The 22523-nt window shown below is 60.1% G+C and overlaps 1 protein-coding gene across 1 annotated transcript; it reads right to left on the bottom strand.

Annotated features, from left to right (window-relative positions):
- Nucleotides 1–1202: 1202 nt before the first annotated feature.
- PSMD2 (proteasome 26S subunit ubiquitin receptor, non-ATPase 2) lies at nt 1203–20102 on the bottom strand. The gene is made up of 21 exons (XM_077826565.1): nt 19949–20102; nt 17066–17122; nt 15929–16093; nt 15298–15419; nt 12391–12615; nt 11910–12068; nt 10456–10600; nt 10027–10087; nt 8739–8885; nt 7751–7857; nt 7038–7165; nt 6874–6961; nt 6218–6380; nt 4785–4886; nt 4563–4708; nt 4008–4091; nt 3323–3491; nt 2666–2760; nt 2315–2441; nt 1843–1961; nt 1203–1538 (listed from the first exon to the last, which is right to left on the bottom strand). Exons 1-21 carry the CDS (start codon nt 20081–20083, stop codon nt 1356–1358), a joined length of 2727 nt encoding a protein of 908 aa, XP_077682691.1. The 5' UTR covers nt 20084–20102; the 3' UTR covers nt 1203–1355.
- Between the last annotated feature and the right edge of the window lie 2421 nt (nt 20103–22523).

The following is a 22523-nucleotide window of genomic DNA, read 5'->3' as shown; positions in this document are numbered from 1 at the left end:
TAAGTGGATGTTTTCAGAGAACTAACCACAATGACCCCAAGATCTCTCTCGAGTGGTAACAGCTACTTTAGACCCCATTACTTTATCTGTATATAGTTGGGATATGGTTTCCAGTGTGCACTACTTTGCATTTATCAAAGGAGCCGAGCACCTTTCCCTCCCGTTTTCGGAAGGGGCCGATTGGCAGGAGGAGGGAAATGGGCTAGTGGAGGCAGTTTGAAGAAAGCCTCGAGGGAAGCTGACCAGGGAGCCCCTGAATCTCCTCTCACTGTTCCTGCGTGGGGAAGCATTGTGAGCCCAGCCAGGGAAAAGTATTTCCCAGACCCCCCCAAAGCAGGCACCCCTATTGCACCTCCCTCTGCTCCGGGGCTCCCACCAGTGGCAGACAAGCCCCCATTTCTGCCACCCTGAACCCCACCTTCATTCATCTCAGGCCATCTTTAGATTGAGATGCTCTTCAGGGTGCCTTGGGCTGGGATCAGCCAAGAGCGCAGCCCCGCTGTGTGCTCCAAAGGGAAGGTGAAGGGAAAAGCGCAAACTGGCCCTGTGCAGCCCCCACCCAGCACTGTCAGGCAGCACCAGCTCCATGGGGCCAAGGGCACCCACTGCCCCTCTCCATTCCTGGCCCCGCGACAAGCAGTGCCTGGGACATACATATCTTAGAGGTCCAGAAAGGGGATAAATGAGGAAACCTCTCCCGCTCCACCCAGTGTCAGCACCCTGCTCTCGCCTACCCAACCCATCGCAGCTCAAAGCAACTGGGGTGTCGGTCTGTGTGCACCGGGGGAGTTCAGAGTCCTGAGTGCACATCATGGCTTAGAATTAACAAGGGGCCCTGGCACTCTCCTCCGTCCAAGTCTGACACCCCTGCACCGAAGCAAGGCAGAAAGGTACCAGGTCGCCCTGCAAAGACTCCAGGCAATGGAGAATCCACCCACCCCTCAGTGAGCTGGTCCAGTGGTTAATCCCCCTCCCAACCCCCTTTGAGTTTGTCTAGCTTGGAAAGGGGGAGAACCACTGGGCCTTGAGCCATCACATCCACTGCTCGCTGCCCCTTACACGAAGCATAGCTAGAGATAGATACTACAGCCCCCTGGCAAGGCACCAGCCATTACTCAGCCACCTGTCTGTAGTCCAGGACAGAGGGGACCAGGCCCCCACCCGCACATGCTGCTTCCAGAGGAAACAATGAGCAGCACCAATCTCTCTCTCAAGTTTATTTTTTAAATCAGCAATTTCAGTAACAAAACCACTAAGTGGGGAGTTGGGCCCCTCTCCCCGAGTGTGATGCCCAGCGCCTGCCCCCTCCAGGCACTGCCCAGTGCTGTCTCCCTCCGATCCCGCCCCATGTCAGCTCAGACATCATAGCTGGGGTTTTTGCGCAGGATGACGAAACCCTCAAGGATGGGGGTGACTGGCAGATGTTCCTCTGTGGCCAGCTCTGCCCGCTCGCCGTGCGCCAGCAGCACCGGCGTTGTGTGCGTCTGGAAGCCAGTGATTGTCTTCGGTTTGCCCGCCTGGCCCACCACGTCTACAGCCTGGACAGGAGGCGAGAGGTTAGAGCTGAGGGCACAGAGGCAGCCCGGATACCACGTATCACCCGCCGAAGTCCGGGGCCCAGAAGCGAGGCTTCATCACTGGCATGAGCCATCAAGGCCTCTGCACTGACCCAGCAGCTCCTGGGAGGAAACAGACCCACGTCCCCATCCAGCCCAGGGACCTCAGAACGGCCCCACTCAATCTGCTCAATAAGCTCACCTGCCACGTCACCCTCTAGCCAGATCCCGCACTGATGAAGGGACCCCTCCCCAGCCATATTCCTGAGGGACCCTGCCTCCTTACCTGCCCCACCCTGACCGACACCGGCAGAGGCCGCAGCTCCTCGTCAAAAGTCACCAGCATGCGCGGCTGCATGGCAGCCACCAGCCCGTACAGAACGTAGTGGGATTTGCCCAGGATGACTAGGGGGAGAGAGAAGGCATGTTAGGGCCCCAAGGCTCAGTCCAAAGTGAGCTCTTGGTTGCCTGGCTGCTGCCACCTGCCATGGCAAGGCAGCCCGACAGGCCGCAGCAACCTCAGTACCAAGATCGCAGGCATGGCCCCGCCCATCCACCTCCAGGAGCGAAAGGCAAGTCAGCCTGCCTGTTAGGAGAGCCTGCCAGCAGCCAACACAGCAGGGGATTCCCTGGGGCTGGGAGCAGCCATCTGCCCCACCCGCACCCTGGAATAACCTCCCTTTGGTCCCAGGAGCCTGCCTGAGGGGCCGGCTGCCGTCTCCCTCCTCTCCAGGAGGATCAGACACACAGGTACTCACTGTTGCGCACATCCAGGAAGGACACTAGGACGGTCAGCAGCCCCGCGACAGCCACCTGGCTCATCAGCTGCCGGTCGCTGTGGTAGGGACACAGGGTGAGCGTCCCCTTCCCAAGGTGGGTCAGACCCTGCACAGCAAGCAAAGAGCACGTGAGCGGAGGGGGCTCAAGAGCAGAGGATGGCATGAGACCTGGCAGCGATGCCCCAGCCACACCTCTCACTGAGCAGGTGCTATCCCGCAGCGGCTGATCAGTCCAGCTGACCCCTGGGGCAGGACGCAGCTGGGAAGCGCTCAGAGCACCAGAACCCCCACCCACCCCAGAGAACCAGGGCCAGCCGCTCCGGTAGTCACCTGGGCCAGCCGCACCATGAAGAGGTTGTTTGGGTCTTTGGCATGGTACTGGGCCAGCTGCCTCAGCATGGCGGCCAGCCGGGCATTGTTGGTGCCTGCAAACAGGAGAAACGGGGTGAGCGGGAAGCCCTGGCAACAGGCACAAATCCTAGGCTGGGAACAAGCATCCAACTTCCCTCCCAGCCAGCGCAGGACAGAGTCTCTCCCAGGGTGCTGGGCCACATGCAGTCCCCCAGCTGGCAGAACCCACACGCTGCATTTGACAGCTTCAGGGCACACGCGCCCATTAGCCACCCCCCAACCCCCAGAGATCCTGCCCTGCTGCTTCCAGCAGGCCCAGCTCCCCTGGGCCCTTCCCAACCTCACCCAGCAGAGGCTGGCAGTATCTGACCAGCGACCTAGTTGACAGTAAGGCTCTTGCCAGCCAGGAACAGGTGGCCAGGCGAGGGCAGCCAATTTCACGCAGCCGTTGGAAGAGGCAGCGAAGCTATTCAGCCCTTCCCCGTCCCGCTGGCACCACGAGCCGAGACGCCAGCTGCTGTGCTCAGACAAGGAAGCCCTTGAAGGCAGCCTGGACGATGGGGGGGTGTCCCAAGAAGCAAACTCCATCACCGGCCCACCTCCCACTCGGCGCCCCCGGGCCCATGCAGCCCTTACCGCTGCCCACCATGCCCATGGCAAAGATGGAGTTGTAGGAGACCTCGGGGTCAGCATCGTGGGAGAACTTGCTGAGGGTGTCGAGGATGTTGAGGCGCGGGTTGGAGACGGAGATGAGTGCCAGGGCGAGGGGCACGGCTCGGCGCAGGGTGGGCTCCCCATACCTCAGCTGCACAAAGAGGAGGAGGGAGACATTATTAGCCGCCAGGGCAAGGGACTATACCCAGTGCCAGTCACTCCCATGCCGCCTGGCCCAGGCCATTCTCCCCGTCCCTGAATCCACTCACGAGTCAGGGACTTACAGCCACTAACCGTTTCTGGAACTGCCCCAGGGCTGCAGCAAAGGAAAAGCCCATCGGGGCCCTCTGGTGCTGCAGCTTCCAGACCGGATCCAGGGGACCAGAGAAGCAATGGCCTCCCCCTGAGCGGACACGGCCCCAGCCTGCCGGGAGTGGGGCAGAGGGTTAAGCAGTTGGTTGTAGGGCAGCGCCCCAGCTTGGCGCTCCCCACACGCTCCTGTGCCTGCTCCCATCTGCGTGTCCCCTTCACAGCCCGGATCGAGCTCCATCGCACCGAGCCCTTCACTAGCATTCGGCTCAGCTCCGGGCACCTCCCTCACCCTGCCATGGGGCGCCGTGCCCCGCAGCCCCCAAGGCAGAGGCCTCCGCCCCACAGCATCACTCACCAGGTGGCCGAACGTGCGCAGAGCCATCTCAGCGCCGATCTCCTCCCCCATGGCGATGAGCGCGATCCCCAGCACTGCCACGCCCTGCAGGAGAGGAGATGGAGAACTGGCCGGGGCGCTCCGTAACCCCCCTGCCACAGGCTCCCCAGGCCACATGGGACCAAACCAGAGCAGGGTTTGGTCCCCCTTCCCCCAGGAAGATGGTTCTCTCCCGAATCAACCTCCCAGTATGAATGGCTCCACGTTGGGCCCTTCTAGTACAGCTCCCTTTGGGGAGCAGGCATCCATGCTACCGCAACCCCACCCTGCCCAGCCCACTCGACCCCTCTGGAAAGCTCTCATCTCCAGTCCAGGGAGCTGCCTTTGGCAACCGCCAGCACTGGCAGGTTCAGACAGTGGGCAGTTCTGCTGCAGGCCTGTCCCCCTCCCACAAATCCAGTAGGGCCAAGAGAGATCCCCAGTGGAGCCTGGGGTCTCCCCACCAGGAAAGGGTCCGAGCAATGGGGCTCGTCTGCCCAGGCCCGCCCCCGCTGGGCTCCCTCCTGCCCGTCCCACCTGGTGGGCGCCCATGTCAGCCGAGCTCTCCTTCTTGTCCTTTTCCTTCTTGTCCTTCTTCTCCTTGTCCTCCTCCTTCTCCTTGGTGTCAAAGTGCTCGCTGCAGATGTGGAGCAGCTGCTGCACCTTCAACACGTTCCCCGAGCCTGAGGGACGGAGGGACTATGGTGACTCTGAGCACTGGCCCAGGCCACCCCACAGCCAAGCTGGCCAGAGACTCACCCGCATAGGCGCAGATATCGACCAACGTGTTGGCAAAGCTGCGGAAGGGCTCCGACACCACCTCCAGCGCTGCCAGGATAGCCTCGATGGCCTCCCCCTTCCCTGCCGAGAGAGCACAGGGCAGCCCGTTAAAACGGCACAGCCCCGGGTCCCCTGCTGACACACACCAGGCTCAAACCAGCAAGTCCCAAGCTCCTCAATGAGCATCCCTAGCCAGCAGGGTCCTGAGCAGCACCGGTGTTTCTCCACCAGGGGGTGCAGTGCGCACATGGGGCATGGCTGGACCTGCTCAGAACATTCCAGATCCTGCAACAAATGGGACTTCCACCCCCCACCTCCCTCCAGCACCCATCTCTAACTGGTACACCAGCCCCAGCGCCCATAGCACCTCCCACTGCTGCCTCTCAGAACCCAATGCCAGTCCTTGGCAGCTGCAAAGGATTATGGGACACAATGGGCCACAGAGCAAAGTTTTCATGAACCACCCTGTGGGCAAAAGGTGGAGTCCCTTATCTATAGCGCTACCCCCTCAGGTCAGCCAGGAGCCCCTGCCCAGCACTCTGAGCCCCGAGAACAGGCTCAGACAGTGACAGTGCCCTGGTGTGACGACGTGGCACTGTTCTTAAGGTTTCTTCGGAATACTGTAGGGGTGCCTCAGTTTCCCCTATGCATTTCTTAAGTCTCTAGGTGGTGGGCTAAGGGGGTGTAACTGTTGCAGAGCAAAGGGCCAGGTTACATAAATGGCCGACACTCTGTCTCCTGGCAACGGATGGCCTGGGCCCTTCCCCCTGCAAGGTGAGAGCTGAAGGGTTGGAGAACAAAGGAATCCGGTGACCTCCTGGCCTGGGAAAGGGACAAAGCCCAGAGGAGGAGGGGGTGGAGGATAAGTCAGTTTGGGCTGGTTGGGTATGTGGAGTGAAGTGCAGACGTGGTTGTCTGGCTCACTGCCCCTCAAAATGGACCCAGCTGAGGGGTCCTGTTCTCTGCACCTACAAGCTCTGTGTTAGACCACGTTCCTGTCATCTAATAAACCTTCTGTTTTACTGGCTGGCTGAGAGTCACGTCTGACTGTGGCGTTGGGGGACAGGACCCTCTGGCTTCCCCAGGACCCCACCTGGGCGGACTCACTGTGGGAAGCGCACAGAGGGGCAGAGGATGCTGAATGCTCCGAGGTCAGACCCAGGAAGGTGGAAACCGTGTGAGCTTCTTGCCCTGCAGACAGGCTGCTCACAGAGAGGAGACTTCCCCAGAGTCCTGACTGGCTTCATAGGGAGCAGTTCTAGAGTATCGCCCGGGGCACTCCGTGACACCTGGTGAGGTGGGAAAGGCCACGCCCACCTTGCCACAGCCCCTAGGTCATCCCTGGCTCCACAAAAGCCCGCTCCACCCCTGCCACCATGCGCACATCTGCTGAGCCCTGAGCCCTTCCTTACCCAGGTGGTTAAGGCCCAGGCCGAGTGGCAGCCACCTGGCGTAGGTGTCCTTCAGCTCAGTCTCCGATTTCTCCATGATGGTCTGGAGGATGGTGGAGGTGACGTCCCCGTTGCACGAGCCCACAGCTATCATGCCGCAGGCCAGGGCCGTCACGCCAGCCACCTGGGGCGGGAAGGAGGGAGAGCTGAGCTCAGCAAGTAACCCCTGCCTGCACCCCAGAGCCTTTCACGGACAGTTCAGAGAGGCTCACACTGGGAGCAGCCTCTGGGCTGGGGAAGGGGAGAGGAACGGGGGCAGAAACAGCCAGAAGCAACTGGAGCTGAGCATGTGAAGCAACCTCAATGCTTGGGCAGCGGAGGGTCTGAGGACTCGCGTTGAGACCCAGAGGTCTCCGGAGACCATGCACTCCCACAGACTGGCGGGGGAGACGCTGTCAGGTCCCATTTCGCAGGGTATCCCAAGGAGCTGCAGCTCAGGGACCCATGGCCCCCACCTGCCCTTTATCACCGCTACCGTCCACCCATGCTGGAGAGCTGCTGAGAGGCGGGGTCAGAGCTCGGGTTGGAGCCAGTGTCCATACTCCCGCCTCCGCCCATGATGCCATTGACCCTCTCCCACGCCGAGATCAGTGCGCTGGCCTGGCCGGAGCCCTCACCTCCATGCTGGACTTGGAGTCTCCCATCACGGGGAGCAGCAGAGTCAAAACGTCTTCCCGGTTGGACCCAGCGTAGGCCAGCCCCAGTCTGCAACAGAACCCCAAAGGAGCATTAGTCACAGGAGCCGCCCAGCAGAGGGAGTGGGGGCTGGGCAGGCCCTTACCCAAAGATGGCGCCGATCCTCATGGTGTTGCTGTTGTGGAGGACGTAGTCAGACAGCAGCGCGAGGGCAGGGTCGCACTCGTTCCTCACCCCCGAGTTCACAATGCCACAAGCGAGCAGGGCTCCCGACTGCAGGATAAAGGCACCATCAGCCAGACCATCATGGGGCTGCCTTGGGGACAGCTGGCACATGCAGTTATTGCACCACACGCAACAAGGGGTGCCCAAGGTCTACCCACAGGGCTACACCCAAATCACACGAAAGCAGGCAGGTTGCCTTGGTCATAACTCACACAGAGGTGCAGCCTGGGGGAACTACAAGCCCCATCATGCAATGCTCCATCGGGACCAGCTCAAGTGCATTGCCTGCTGGGACTTGTAGTCTCCAAAGGTCATGCCTCTGCATTAACGGGGGCATCAAGGGCCCCCTAGTGAATCTAGGCCCAAGGGGGCCCCGTAGTGAATCTCAATGAGCCAAGCTTCAGCCAGGGAGCACTGTGGCGCCAATCACCAGTCAGGACCCAGAGAGGAGGAGAACAATGTGGCAGTTCTCAGATGGGGTGAAGCACTCAGCTGGGCGGACTGAGGTTGGTACTTTTGTCCCTGGCAGGTCTGGCCCATGCAGCTACGCCACCAGGCATGCCAGCATGTGAGCCATGGCTCCATGGCCAGTGGGGCTGCACCTTAGCCCGGGCCCCGAGCAGCACCGCCCACCTTAATGTAGTCCTCGGAGGAGTACAGGTACTTGTCGATCTGCGTCAGCCCCCCATCCACGTCCCACAGCAGGATCATCCCCAGCGAGGCTGCAGCGCTCAGCATACCTGCAGCACAAGGAGAAGCCCCCACGTCAGACTTGGAATCACGACCTGGCCCCACGCCCCGAGACGGGAGCTGGGGTTCCCCTGTGGCTCCTTTCCCTTGCCCACCCCCTATTCCTAACATGCTGGGCACTTCCACTGGGGCATTCAGCTCTTTCTGCAGCCTTGGTTTCCCTCTGCTGCCTTTGGGGGGGCCCAATCAGGGAGCAGCCCCGGGGACAGAGGGGCACAGAGCTCTGCAGCATGTTCAGTGGCAGCTCCATTCTCCCAGACAGTCAGTCTGGATACTCCATAAGGGCCAATTCCTCCATCACACGCTGCTGGAGCAGTTTGGCCTTGACTCCATGTGAAGGCAGCGTTTGAGACCTCCAGGCAGGGCCTGGGAAGAGATGTATGGGGGAAACAGGCAGGCGTGCTGGCCTGCAAAACAAGCTGCCTTCATCTATAACCAGAGAGGTGGCCTGCGAAGACTCCAGGTCCCAGCATGCAGTGCAGCCTGGCAAATCAGGGCCAACTGGAATGCTGCATGCGGGGAGATATGTAGTTCCCATGAGCACTCCCCAGCTCCACCATTCTATGTTCAAGTACACACATGGCTGACAGCTGGTGTGACCCCTGCAGGGCGCTCTCCCCATTAGGATCAGGGGGCCCTGGGAGTTGCAGGCACGAGCCAGCAGGATTGGTGATTTAACCCACAGAAGCGAGGACATAGGGGCAGAGAAGCTGGATCAGGAGTTCCAGGCATGGGGCTCAGGGAACATAAGGAGCATCCCTTGGAAAAGCTGCCGGACACTGCCAGACACAAGCTGCCATTTGGAAAACCTTCTGCAGGGCCCAGTCCCAGCAGCAGCGAGAGTCCAACCGCCCTGTCCTGCCCGGCTCACCGTGATCCTTGTTTTTGTACAGCCACTTATTGCCGTCATCCGTCAGCAGCTTGTCCTGCCCGAAAGCTGCATTCACAAAACCGTTCACGAAGGACGAGGCCAGGTTCATCCGCGCAGAGTCCACCTGGGAGCCGCTGCCGCCAAACCCTGAGGAAGCAGAAACCACGGAGTGGGCTGGGCAGAGCATCACAACGCGGCTTCGCCAGGCCCACAGAGCTCGGGAGCATCTCCCCATGCCCGGCCCTCCTCAGTAGGGCTCTGAACATCTGAGCGCCTGATCCTGTAGAATCCTTTACCCTCCCCACCCTGCTAAGCCTCCGGGAATGGCCAAGGAGTCCGAGCCAATTCAGCACAACACAGCGGGGTGCTGCATAGACAGTGCACCCCCGGGGCTGCAACTGTAGATGGGCCTGTCCTGACACACGAAAGGCCAGATGCCCGCATGCTCTAGGACAGGGGCGGGTAAACTTTTTGGCCTGAGGGCCACATCGGGTTTCTGAAATTGTATAGAGGGCCGGTTAGGGGAGACTGTGCCTCCCCAAACAGCCATGCATGGCCCGGCCCCTGCCCCCTATCTGACCCCCCAGCTTCTCGCCTCCTGACTGCCCCCTCCCCGGACCCCTGCCCCATCCACCCACCCCTTCTCCTTGACCACCCCCGGACCCCTCGCCCCTAACTGCCCCCTTCCACCCCATTCAAACCCCCCCCTTCCTCACTGCCCCTCACCAGGACCCCTGCCCCATCCACACCCCCTGCTCCCTGTCCCCTGACCACCCGCCACCCCATCCAACCCCTCCTCTCCTTCCTGACTGCCCTCACACGCAGGGCCTGCCCCGTTCAAGCCCCGTTCCCCGCCCTCTGACCGTCCCGACCCTTATCCACGCCCCTGACCACCCCCCGAACTCCCCTGCCCTCTATCCAAACTCCCCCACACACACCCCTCCCCACCCCCTTACTGCGCTGCCTGAAGCACCGGTGGCTGGCAGCACAGCTGCATGAGGAGAGGCAGCCGCGTCACACAGAGCACCGGGTCAGTCCGGGCTCTGCAGCCCCGCCGCCCAGAGCATTGCGCCACGTGGTGGCATGGCTGCGGGGGAGCAGTGACAGCCTCCCAGATCAGGAGCTCAGGGGCTGGGCAGGATGGTCCCACGGGCCAGATGTGGTCTGTAGGCAGTAGTTTGCCCGCCCCTGCTCTAGGACAAGGCGGCCAACTTGGCTAAGGCTGCGCTCAGCAGCACCCCAGCCCCAAGCAGGAGGCAGTGAAGGAGGAGATGCAGCTTTTGCTTACGGTTATTTTCCAGGTGTGTTTTGTAAATGTCATCTGGCACTTTGGGCTCCATTATGTCCAGCTGCAAAGAGGGGGAGAGAGGAGGAAGTCACCTCCCCAGCCAAACCAGCCATGCTCACAGCCCCTCTGAAGGGACACTGCGAACGGCAGCACCAGCCCAAGCCCTCTGCAGCCTGCTCCTTGCCGTGCACAGGGTCAGTACACCGGGGCTCTTCCTGAGGTGACCAAGCACGGATTGGGAGTGGGGGGGAGACCAGACGCACAAACACCCCCCATACGAGTCAGACCTGGATGAATCTGCTCCCCCGAAGAGCCCCAGTTTGAGGGCAGCCTGGCCTCTGTGCCAGCTCCCAGCAGTTGGGGACCTTGGTACAGCCCTGAGCCTTCTCCTCACCCCGCCCCAGCTTGCTGGAAGGCCGGGCACCTCACCTCTCTGGCCAAGGCCAGGAAGTTGCTGTTGAGCTGGACGTTGGACATGATCTCAGTGAGGTCCTCGTACTCCTCCACATCCTCGTTTAGCTCCAGAAAGACGCCGTGGCGACCCAGCATGAAGGCCATCTGCTTCTGGATGACCCTGTGCCGGCGAGGGGGAGAGAGAGACAGTCAATGCCGGGCAGTGAGGACCTGAGCTCCCCTCCCCTTGGCACAGACCTGCTGGAGTACTCTCAGTACAGCTCCTTTCTCCCCTCAAACAGACCCGACCCCACCTGAGGAAACCCAGCCGGTCAGGCTGCCCATGGCTCTCCCATCCTCCCAAATTCCCAAGAGCAGCTCCTAGATCACAAGCCAGAGGGAGATGTGATGGCATCAGGGGCTGGGCCAAGCTGTGACCCTGCAATGTGGTAGGACCTTGCTCTAGAGGTCAAAGGGAACTTCCCAGTCAGCTTTGTGTCAGGCCCGGAGACGGCGCCTACATCAGGAACTCCTGTCTGCTTCCTGCCCACTCGCCTGTGTGGCAGAGCCGTGGCTGCCACGCCGGCCTGGGAGGAGGTTCCCATTCCAGGGGCACGCAGGGACCAGCCAAGAGAGCAGCTGCTGTGCCCCCTCCCAGCAAAGCTGCTGAAGCTTAGCCCTTCAGAATCGGCCCAGCGGAGGCAGCAAACAGGGCCAGGGCAGAGTACCAGAAGGAGGACGGCACCACGGCGGGGGCGTCCCGCCATCCACTCTCCGTACCTGGAACCATGGTACAGCCAACCAGGCCTGTCAACAGAGCTGGAGCATGGGAACGTCAAGACTAAAAGCTTACGTCTCTGCTGCTTGAGCTACAAGAGTAACTCCCTTTGTCAGCAGCTGTAGTAGATTCTTATCATACGACTAGAGGGGGATGATGAGTCTCACTCTTCTAGTGTAGGTGACGCTAATCAAGCTCATTTCATGCCCCATCCTCAGCGGTCAGGGAGAAGGCTCAAGTTTCAGTCCAATGCCCACAGGGGCAGGACAAGGGGGTTCCACCAGATCAGCAGCCTTAGAGGTCAATGCCCTGAACAAGTAAAGCCTGGGCAGCAGGCGGGCAAGCCTGCCCACCACAGGACTGCCAACAGAGGGGCCTTCTTGGGCAAGCTGCAGGGGAGCCAGTAACCCTGGCCCATTTGGTCCTTGGTCTCTCTGCTGACGCTGCCAGCAAGGGACCAGTTAGTGCCAGTTGTGATGGTTGTTTTAATGATGAAGCCACCTGTCATGCTACAAGATGAGCCGAGACCCCAGACTCATTCACAGCACTCCAGGCCCCTCAGGCGGCGCTATCACCCAGTGGCTCCTGGCCTGGCCTAGGAGAGGGGACCTGGAGACGGTAGGATTTGTACCCCATGACAAGGCAAAGGCTGGTCTACCGCAACTCCCACCCCGAGCAGGACCCCAGCTCTGAAAAGCCAGTCTCCACCTACACGTCTTTGCAGGAGGTGAAGATGTCCTCCACCAGCTCCATGTCGTTCAGCATGAGGGCCAGGCGCAGGGCTTCCGGGTAGCGGCTAAACTTGCGGAAGATTCCCAGGGCACAGCGGAGAAGGGCTGAGTTCTCGGGTTCAGGGACGTAGCTCACACAGCTTCGGGAAGGAGACACAGGAGAAGGTAAGTCCAGCTGCTACTGAGACCAGCAACAGACAGGTCTTACTGCTCAGCCTTGGGCTAGATCTGGGCCAGTGTACAGAGCCCTGCATGCTCCAGCCAGCAGCTCACTCTCATAGCATAGCTGTATCAAACTCTCCCAGTCACCTGGAGCGGGAAGCATTCCAGCAATCATGGCACGCTCCCATCTACTCAGGGACTCCTGCATCACATAAGGGTCGTTTTCAGCTTTCAATAGGACAGGCAGAGCTCAAACTGCAAAGGGCCAATCCCCATCACAGAGCAGCCCAACTCCCTCACCTGGTCAGGTAGAGGCAGACTTTGGAGTAGGCGTTGTCGTCAATATATTTCTCTAGCATGTCCATCTGCTCAATCTCCATCAGCAGGTCACAGGCTTCATGCTCTGCATTGTGGGCCATGTTGTAGGGCACAATCTCCTTCACCAGGGTCAGCAGCATTTCCCTCTGGGCCTTGTCAGCCTCATCAACCTCCTGCCATTCCTTAGCAACCTCGCCCGCCAGGTGTCTGTGGGGGCAAAGGGAAAGAGACCATCATAACACAAAGCAACAACCTGGGGCTGAGGGCAAGACGGCTACAGCACCACTTCTCCTACAGGGCTGCGATCCCTGCAGTGCCCAACAGAAGCTGCGTGCCCTCGTCTGAACAGGGCAACAGCCCACAAGGGGCTAAATCCTGGGAAGGGGGGGGATCATGGCTGAGTTACGCCTGTTGCTGGATAGTTCACAGTCCTTCGAGGAGATGATTCCCAATCAGATCAGATCAGACATGTCATTGAAGTCCAGCAGCCCTCTCTCACAAACATCCATGTCTGAACATCCAGCCCTCAGCCTCCGGGGGCAGCACCCACGCAGTCCCACTGACTTTGTTAACACCAGTGAAAACAGACGCTCTTTGGGGCAGGCATCCAAATGGGCAGATTTTCCACCGTCTCTGGGATGTGAGGAAGCACAGGTTCCACACTCTAATGCTTGGGCGTTAGCCCCCAGCCTAGTCCAGAGATTTTCAGTAGACTTGGGGAACTTCAGTACACACCAGCCAGTGCACATCATAAACATCCTAAGGCAGAGCTCAAAAGAAGCACTCAACTTGTTCAGGGAGGGAGCCGGCCTGACAGGCTTTAGGTCAAAAAAAAAAGTGGCCAATCTTAGTGGTTGGAAATAACTTTCTAAACGTGAGCCAATGCAATGCCGTCTACCTGAGCCTGCTGACGGACAGCTTTAGGGTCTCAGCAGCTGCTCAGCCCTTTACAAGGAAAAGAGTGAAATTTACAAGCTTTATTTCACAGCTGCCTCCATCCCCAGTCACCAAACTGACAAGAATCAGATCAATTTCACTCTGCCCATGGTTTGGGGAATCTGATCTGCAGAACCAGACGTTCTTAAAAACTGGCTGAAAGGATGATATGCTAATATTTTGTGAAAAACAACAAGGAGTCCAGTGGCACCTTAAAGACTAACAGATTTATTTGGGCATAAGCTTTCGTGAGTAAAAAACCCACTTCTTCAGATGCAATATTTTGTGAAGTACAGATATTGTGCAGGGGGAATGTGTATGGGGAGGGGGACACAGGGCCAGTGTTAGGTCCAGCCTTCTTTATGAAAGAGAAGGGAGTAAAAAGTTCATTAAATTTGTAAACAAATACTCAATCAAAAGGAGCGGCAAACACCAGTGAGAACAGAGAAACAATACAAACAGACCAAGAGAGACTGGAGACATGGACAAAGAAGAAGTTCATCTTTAAAAAAAAAAAAAAAAAAGATTTTGAGATGCTTATGCATAGGCCAGAAGGGCATAGGCCCTCTTTCTACAGCTGCAAGAAGACTTCACTGGGAACTTGCACTCAGCTCTGGACCCCTCCATCCCAGAAGACTCAAGTCCTGGAGCAGGAAGGGGGCAGCCCCATTCTACACAGCTGCGGGGGAGACTGTCTGGGGCATTGTGCCTCAGACTACCACACTGATACTGACAGGTTGGCGGGAGTTCAGAGAAAAGCCACAGAAACAGTCCAGGGGCTGGAGGTTGTGTGGTACACCTCTAGCCTGATATAACGCGGGTTCGCATACAACGCGATAAAGCTCCGACACGCTGCTCTGAGTGGCATGTTAAGGGTGCCAGGCTGGGGCTGAGGAGTTGGATAAGGGGCAGAGGGTCTTGGGGGAGGTCAGGAGCTCCCCCCCGCACCAGGTCTGGGAGGCAGGAGCTGTGGGACAGGGCACTTTTGGGAGCCCCGCAGTCCCAGAGTGACCCGGGGGATTAGCGGGGGGCTGGGAGCAGCTCGCTCCACTTCCCTCACCCCAGCCCCAGCCGTGTCACTCGGGGGAGGGGGTTCGGGGGAAGGGATCCCCCCGCACTCACTGGCGGTAGGAAGCAGAGCAGCCCAGACCGCTCTATTCCGCCAGCTCCCAGCCGCGGCGCTCCGCTTCCCACCGCAGGTGAATACGGGGGCGTCCTTTCTCCAACCTCCCCGCACTCACCGGCGGCGGGAAGCGGAGCGCCGTGGCTGGGAGGAGGTGGACTGTAGCTGGCTGGGGCTGCGTTGCTCCGCTTCCCGCCACTGCAGATGAGTGCCTGTCAGGGGGCAGGGTGTGAGGATGGGGTCAGAGCAGTCAGGGTACAGGGGAGCTGGGTAGGGGGTGGGGTCCTGGGGGTGATTAGGGATGAGGGTCTGTGGAGGGGGCGGTCAGGGAACAAGGAACGGGGGGGCAAAGAAGTTCAATATAACGCGGTCTCACCTATAATGCAGTGAGATTTTTTGTCTCCTGAGGACCGCGTTATGTCGGGGTAGAGGTGTATCATTAAAAGTGATGAGTCTACCTAGCTTGGCAAGGCAACTGGGAAAGCAATGATCCCAGCATGGGCGTACCTGGGTGTAAGCAGAAAGGAGGGATATTATTCACATGGCTGGAGCTAGAAGGAACGAGATAAGAATGGGCACCGCCGACTATCAAGGTCTTCTTGTCAGAGAAATCTACCCACCTTGCTCATCACCCTGGACTCAGACCAAACAGCCTGAGGAACAGTTTTCCAAGGGAAATGGGGGACGAGCCCCATCATAGGGGACATTTAATCAGGACTGGATCACGCATTACATATACAGTAGGGATCGATCCGGGGGTGGACTATGGAGCCAAGTAGAGTTTTTTCCACATGACTTCTAGGAATCCTATTCCTGGCCCCATTTCTCACCTGACATATTCATGTCCCCATGATGCCAGCTCCTCCTGGGACCCCACTAGCCGGTATTTCAGACACTCTCGCTCCCCACTCATGGTCATCGCCAGAACGGAAATTATGTCAGCTGCAAAACGCTGTGGGAGAAAGTTCTGAGACAGTCACCCACATGCCAGCCACAGAGCCTCCCGAGGGCCCACAGGTGCTGCACCTACAGCACAGAGTGCGAAGTAGCACCACGCCCCTTCCTGCACCCTCAGTGTGGAAGAGTGGCACGTGGACACTGCAGCACGTGGACAAGGCCAACACCCAGCATGCAGTTTGATTCAAAACACGTTAGCGGCATGACAAGCTGTACACGTGCTGCCAAATCACTGCAAAGAGTTACACCTAGCAATGCACTCAGCATGTGCAGGGTTCGATCCCCCCAGCATGGGCAGAGCTCAAGCCCCTGATCACCTTGTTACTGTCCGGTGCTCGTTTCAGTGGCAGGTGCTGTGTAGTCTGATGCTATCTCAAAATCTTTCCTCCGTTTGCACACAGATAGCAAGAGTCAACTTGTATGCTACACAACCAGACTGCTGCACTGCCATCCCCACCTGCCCAGTGATTCCAGCCCCACACCGAGCAGCTGCGAACCACCCACCTTGTTCTCTCCAGGAGCCATGTTCTCATAGATCTCCTTCAGCTTGCCATAGTGAGGCCGTAAGAACTTTAGGGGCTTCGGAACAGAGGTCATGGAGGTTGTGGAAGAACGGATCTGCCTACGCAACTCCTCCAGGGCGGGGCGATACAGCGACGTGTCCTTCTCCTGCAAGGATAAACTGTCAGGAAGTGGCAGCTGCCTGTTCCTTCTAAGCACAGGCAGCCAGGCTCAGCAGTCAAACACCTGCCCAGCCAGCCAGCTCATGTGGAAATGTACAGGACTCCGGCTTCTACCAGCTTTGGCACCGTGCTGCGGAACTCAGCCAGATGTGAATCACTGGGGGGCTCCTTGGCCACATGCTTGGTGGACAGACTGGCCACATAGTGGGCTCAAACAACACATCAAACACTGCAATAAACTGCAACAAAGACCAGCTCCACAGAGCAGCCTGAAAGTCTCTGCACCGTCTAATCTCACACAAATATCCGGGGAAGTACGTGAGCTTTGCCCATACATCTGAGGCTGGCAAACTATGGCTCTGTCAGGCTCATGGAAAGAACTACTTCTACAGTCAGGGGTTTGATAGCGAAGCCCCTTCTCCCCCCAGCAGGGGCACCTTAGCCAAACTCAATTGCCATAATGGTACGAAGGGAAAGCCTGGGTCCCTAAAGTAATGACTAGAAAGGAGACATTTAATAGAAGATGCAGTTGTCTTGCACTAAACGTGCTTCTCCTGGGGTCTGGGAGGGTCGGGGACTGTAACAGGCCAGCAATTGCATTGGAAGTGAAGTCACTACTGAGTGAAAGTTGTACGCAGGGGAGAAAAATCTCTTAGGTAAGCAGCAACCTGTGAAGCATGGGGTTTGTCATCTCCAAACCCAAGGCACAAAACTCAGAGACCAGCCACTGGCTTACACTGCTTCCAGGCCATCAGAGGGTGGGAAGGGGAGACTGTACTCTTACAGACAGCTTCACATCCAGCACCCACTTCCCCCATTCAAACAGGGGAGCTCCAATATCGAGGGGATCCTGATACTGCCCCTCCAGAATGGACCCAAAGGCTGGGGGTGCTGCCTAACACAGAGACGCGACTTGAGGGGAGAAAGGTACAGGCCCACGGGGGGGAAGGGAACTTACCCCCAAGCGCTCCACAAGCATCTCCAATTCATCCTGCAGTTGTTTGTCTTCCTCAGACTGCAACAAAGGAGCAGAGAAATGGGCATCAGCCCTAGAGGAAAGCTTCCCACAGCCCCACAAAATACCAGCAGCCAGGGGAGGGACCAACACACGAGCTTCAGGTTACACGCTGTGCGTCCAAGAGGCTCCTCAGCTGGCAGAACCAATGACTGTAGGAGCACACGCCTTTACCTCATTTGCAACCCCACTTTGTGCTTCTGACTGCAGCAAGACACCTGGCTTGCAGGCAGCCCCAGCCATCACAGCACAACAGGAGCCAACACTCTGCTCCCGGCCACAGGCTTGGAGAGTTCCTGCCCCTTCTAACTATTATTCAGCCCATTACAACCAGTGCAACTGCTCAGCTGTGCACAAAGGGAGCCTGGCTCTGCAGCTCTCATCCTTCCTTAGCCCTCCTCTTCCTCTGTGCTCCTTGTGGGCAGGGACCATGGCTTTCACCAGTTCAGTGCAGCACCTAGTGGCCTCCAAGGAACCTTATAAATAGGGCCCTACCAAATTCATGGCCATGAAAAACACGTCACAGACAGTGAAATCTGGTCTTTTATGTGCTTTTACCCTATACTATTCAGATTTCACGAGAGAGACCAGCATTTCTCAAATGAGGGGTCCTGACCCAAAAGGGAGTTGCGGGGGGTCAGTCACAGGGTTATTTTATGGGGGCCGTGGCATTGCCGCCACCCTTACTTCTGCACTGCCTTCAGAGCTGGGTGGTCAGAGAGCAGCGGCCGTTGGCCAGGCACCAAGCCCTGAAGGCACCCCCCGCACCAGCAGCAGCACAGAAGTAAGGGTGGCAATACCATACAATGCCACCATTACTTCTGCGTTGCTGCCTTCAGAGCCAGGTGGCCGGAGAGCGGCGGCTGCTGACTGAGGGCCCAGCTCTGCAGGCAGCAGATCAGAAGAAAGGGTGGCAATACCATACCAGGCCACCCTTTCTTCTGCGCTGCTGCTGGCCGTGACTCTGCCTTCAGAGCTGGGCTCCCGGCCAGCAGCCGCCGCTCTCCAGCTGCCCAGCTCTGAAGGCAGCACCACTGCCAGGAGTCATGCAGAAGTAAGGGCAGTAGTACTGTAAACAGCCCCCTACAATAACCTTGCGATATGCCCCCCCCCACTCCTTTTTGGTTCAGGACCCCTACAATTACAACACCAAGAAATTTCAGATTTAAATCCCTGAAATCACAAAATTTACTATTGTCATAAAAATAAAGGGAAGGGTAACCACCTTTCTGTACACAGTGCTATAAAATCCCTCCTGGTCAGAGGCAAAACCCTTTCACCTGTAAAGGGTTAAGAAGCTAAGAGAACCTCGCTGGCACCTGACCAAAATGACCAATGAGGAGACAAGATACTTTCAAATGGGGGGGAGGGGCGGGGGGGACAAAGAGTCTGTCTGTCTGGATGATGCTTTTGCCGGGAACAGGTCAGGAAGGCAGTCTCAGAACTCCTGTTAGTTAGTAAGTAATCTAGCTAGAAATGAGTTAGATTTCCCTTTGTTTAATGGCTGGTAAAATAAACTGTGCTGGATGGAATGTATATTCCTGTTTGTATGTCTTTTTGTAACTTTAGGTTTTGCCCAGAGGGATTCTCTATGTTTTGAATCTGATTACCCTGTAAGGTATTTACCATCCTGATTTTACAAAGGTGATTCTTTTACCTTTTCTTTAATTAAAATTCTTCTTTTAAGAACCTGATTGATTTTTCATTATTCTTAAGATCCAAGGGTTTGGGTCTGTGTTCACCTGTACAAATTAGTGAGGATTTTTATCAAGCCTTCCCAAGAAAAGGGGGTGTAGGGCTTGGGGGGATATTTTGGGGGAAGGCGTCTCCAAGTGGGCTCTTCCCCTGTTTTTTGTTTTAACACGCTTGGTGGTGGCAGCATACAGTTCAAGGACAAGGCAAAGTTGGTACCTTGAGGAAGTTTTTAACCTAAGCTGGTAAGAATAAGCTTAGGGGGTCTTTCATGCAGGTCCCCACATCTGTACCCAAGAGTTCAGAGTGGGGAAGGAACCTTGACAACTATTTTTAAAATCCTATGGCTGAAATTAACCAAAATGGACCATGAATTTCCTAGGGCCGTAGTTATAAATAGCCAGCTCTGCGCCTAGAGCCCTCTTGCTCCCTACCCACAGATAGGTATGGCGGGGGAGGTCTGTGCCTTTAGAGGGGGGGTAGCAGTGGGCTGGGGACAGTGTAAGATATCAGGGGGTGGTGCCGGAGGAGGTATCGCCAGTGGGGTATCAGCAGGCCGGGGACAAGGGGAGGTATCGGCGGCCTGGGGAGGTGGCAGGGAGGCATCGGCGACCCGGGGACGGCGGGGGGTGTTGCGCGGGGAGCAGGGCGGTAGCAGGGGGGGACCGCCGGGGCCGGGGCCGACCGCCGGGGCCGGGGCCGGGGGGGAGCGCCGGGGCCGGGGGGCCGGGACCGGGGCGGACCGGGGGAGGACCGGCGGGCCGGGGCCGGGGCGGCCCGGCGGAGGACCGGCGGGCCGGGGCCGGGGAGGACCGGCGGGCCGGGGCCGGGGAGGACCGGCGGGCCGGGGCCGGGGAGGACCGGCGGGCCGGGGCCGGGGAGGACCGGCGGGCCGGGGCCGGGGGGTATCGCCGGGGGGGACCGGCGGGCCGGGGATGGGGCCGGAGGGGGTATCGGCGGGCCGGGGCCGGGGGGGGGTTATCGCCGGGGGGGACCGGCGGGCCGGGATCGCCGGGGGGGGTATCGTCGGGGGTATCGGCGAGCCGGGGCCGGGGGGTATCGGCGGGCCGGGGCCGGGCCCGGCATGACTCAGCTCCGCGCCCGAGCCCGGCCGGAGCCGCGTCCCGCTCTCACCAGCTCCTCCTCCTTGTCGGCCGGCGCTGCCGGGTCCTTCCGGTCCTTGGTCCAGGGCCCCCCCGGCTTCTCGTCGCCGCCCCCCGCCGAGGTCCCCGACTGCTGCCGGCTCTTGCCCCCGCCGCCGTCCTCCATCGCGACGCCGCGCCCCGAACTGCGCCGGCGCCGGGTGGCTCGCGGGGCGGGGCCGAAAGGGACCAATCGCGGGGAGTCACTCCACACCGCGTGACCGCGTCCTGCCGAGGGGCGGGGATAGCGGCGGTGGGCGGGGCCATATTCGAGGGGCGGGGCCCGCGGGGAAGGCGGAGTTAGACGGGGTCGAAGCCCGAGGGAAGCCCGGGCTCGCGGCACGTGGCTGTGGCGGCACGTGGGGCTCTGCCCGGCAGCGGGCTCCTGGCTCGGGGTGGAGCGTGGGCGGGCCCGGCCCCAGGCAGCGAGTCCTCCTGCCCGGCCACGCTGCGGGCACAGGCTGGGGTCCAGCCCTGCCTTTCCCTTGGCTGAGGGGAGCTGTGGGGGGCTGCTGGGCGTTCTCCTCCCTGGGGCTTTTACCCCGTTGGGCCACCTGGGAATTGTTGGGAAAGTACCAAGAGTCCTGGGGCACGAGCCCCCCACCCACTGCGCCCGTCCGTCTGTCCGACCGTCCGTCCACCCTCCTCCCCAACCCACTGCACCAGCTGCGCCCGTCCGTCTGTCCAACCGTCCGTCCACCCTCCTCCGCAACCCACTGCACCAGCTGCGCCCGTCCGTCTGTCCAACCGTCCGTCCACCCTCCTGCCCAACCCGCTGCACCAGCTGCGCCCGACCGTCTGTCCGACCGTCCGTCCACCCTCCTGCCCAACCCACTGCGCCCGTCCGTCTGTCCGACCGTCCGTCCACCCTCCTGCCCAACCCACTGCGCCCGTCCGTCTGTCCGACCGTCCGTCCACCCTCCTGCCCAACCCGCTGCACCAGCTGCGCCCGACCGTCTGTCCGACCGTCCGTCCACCCTCCTGCCCAACCCGCTGCACCCGTCCGTCTGTCCGACCGTCCGTCCACCCTCCTGCCCAACCCGCTGCACCAGCTGCGCCCGTCCGTCTGTCCGACCGTCCGTCCACCCTCCTCCCCAACCCACTGCACCAGCTGCGCCCGACCGTCTGTCCAACCGTCCGTCCACCCTCCTCCCCAACCCACTGCACCAGCTGCGCCCGACCGTCTGTCCAACCGTCCGTCCACCCTCCTCCCCAAACCACTGCACCAGCTGCGACCGTCCGTCTGTACCACCGTCCGTCCACCCTCCTGCCCAACCCACTGCGCCCGTCCGTCTGTCCGACCGTCCGTCCACCCTCCTGCCCAACCCACTGCACCAGCTGCGCCCGTCCGTCTGTCCCACCGTCTGTCCACCCTCCTGCCCAACCCACTGCGCCCGTCCGTCTGTCCGACCGTCCGTCCACCCTCCTGCCCAACCCGCTGCACCAGCTGCGCCCGTCCGTCTGTCCCACCGTCTGTCCACCCTCCTGCCCAACCCACTGCGCCCGTCCGTCTGTCCGACCGTCCGTCCACCCTCCTGCCCAACCCGCTGCACCAGCTGCGCCCGTCCGTCTGTCCAACCGTCCGTCCACCCTCCTCCCCAACCCACTGCACCAGCTGCGCCCGTCCGTCTGTCCCACCGTCCGTCCACCCTCCTGCCCAACCCACTGCGCCCGTCCGTCTGTCCGACCGTCCGTCCACCCTCCTGCCCAACCCGCTGCACCAGCTGCGCCCGTCCGTCTGTCCAACCGTCCGTCCACCCTCCTCCCCAACCCACTGCACCAGCTGCGCCCGTCCGTCTGTCCCACCGTCCGTCCACCCTCCTGCCCAACCCACTGCACCCGTCCGTCTGTCCGACCGTCCGTCCACCCTCCTGCCCAACCCACTGCACCAGCTGCGCCCGTCCGTCTGTCCCACCGTCCGTCCACCCTCCTGCCCAACCCACTGCGCCCGTCCGTCTGTCCGACCGTCCGTCCACCCTCCTGCCCAACCCACTGCACCCGTCCGTCTGTCCCACCGTCCGTCCACCCTCCTACCCAACCCGCTGCACCAGCTGCGCCCGTCCGTCTGTCCAACCGTCCGTCCACCCTCCTCCCCAACCCACTGCACCAGCTGCGCCCGACCGTCTGTCCGACCGTCCGTCCACCCTCCTGCCCAACCCACTGCACCAGCTGCGCCCGTCCGTCTGTCCAACCGTCCGTCCACCCTCCTCCCCAACCCACTGCACCAGCTGCGCCCGTCCGTCTGTCCAACCGTCCGTCCACCCTCCTCCCCAACCCACTGCACCAGCTGCGCCCGTCCGACTGTCCAACCGTCCGTCCACCCTCCTGCCCAACCCACTGCGCCCGTCCGTCTGTCCGACCGTCCGTCCACCCTCCTGCCCAACCCACTGCACCATCTGCGCCCGACCGTCTGTCCGACCGTCCGTCCACCTCCTCCCCAACCCACTGCACCAGCTGCGCCCGTCCGTCTGTCCAACCGTCCGTCCACCCTCCTCCCCAACCCACTGCACCATCTGCACCCGTCCGTCTGTCCAACCGTCCGTCCACCCTCCTGCCCAACCCACTGC

This window comes from Eretmochelys imbricata, chromosome 9, assembly GCF_965152235.1.
Source record: "Eretmochelys imbricata isolate rEreImb1 chromosome 9, rEreImb1.hap1, whole genome shotgun sequence".
In the NCBI taxonomy this organism is placed as follows: Eukaryota; Metazoa; Chordata; order Testudines; family Cheloniidae; genus Eretmochelys; species Eretmochelys imbricata.
The sequence above is the reverse complement of the archived record's forward strand: the minus strand, read 5'-3'. Positions and strand labels throughout refer to the sequence as shown.

Coding starts and splice junctions, on each gene's coding strand:
- PSMD2 (XM_077826565.1), bottom strand. CDS start 20,083: ATGGAGGACGGCGGCGGGGGCAAGAGCCGGCAGCAGTCGGGGACCTCG. Junction 17,123..19,948: donor CCGACAAGGAGGAGGAGCTG/GTGAGAGCGGGA, acceptor CCTTTGTTGCAG/TCTGAGGAAGACAAACAACT. Junction 2,442..2,665: donor TCATGGTGCGGCTGGCCCAG/GTGACTACCGGA, acceptor CTTGCTGTGCAG/GGTCTGACCCACCTTGGGAA.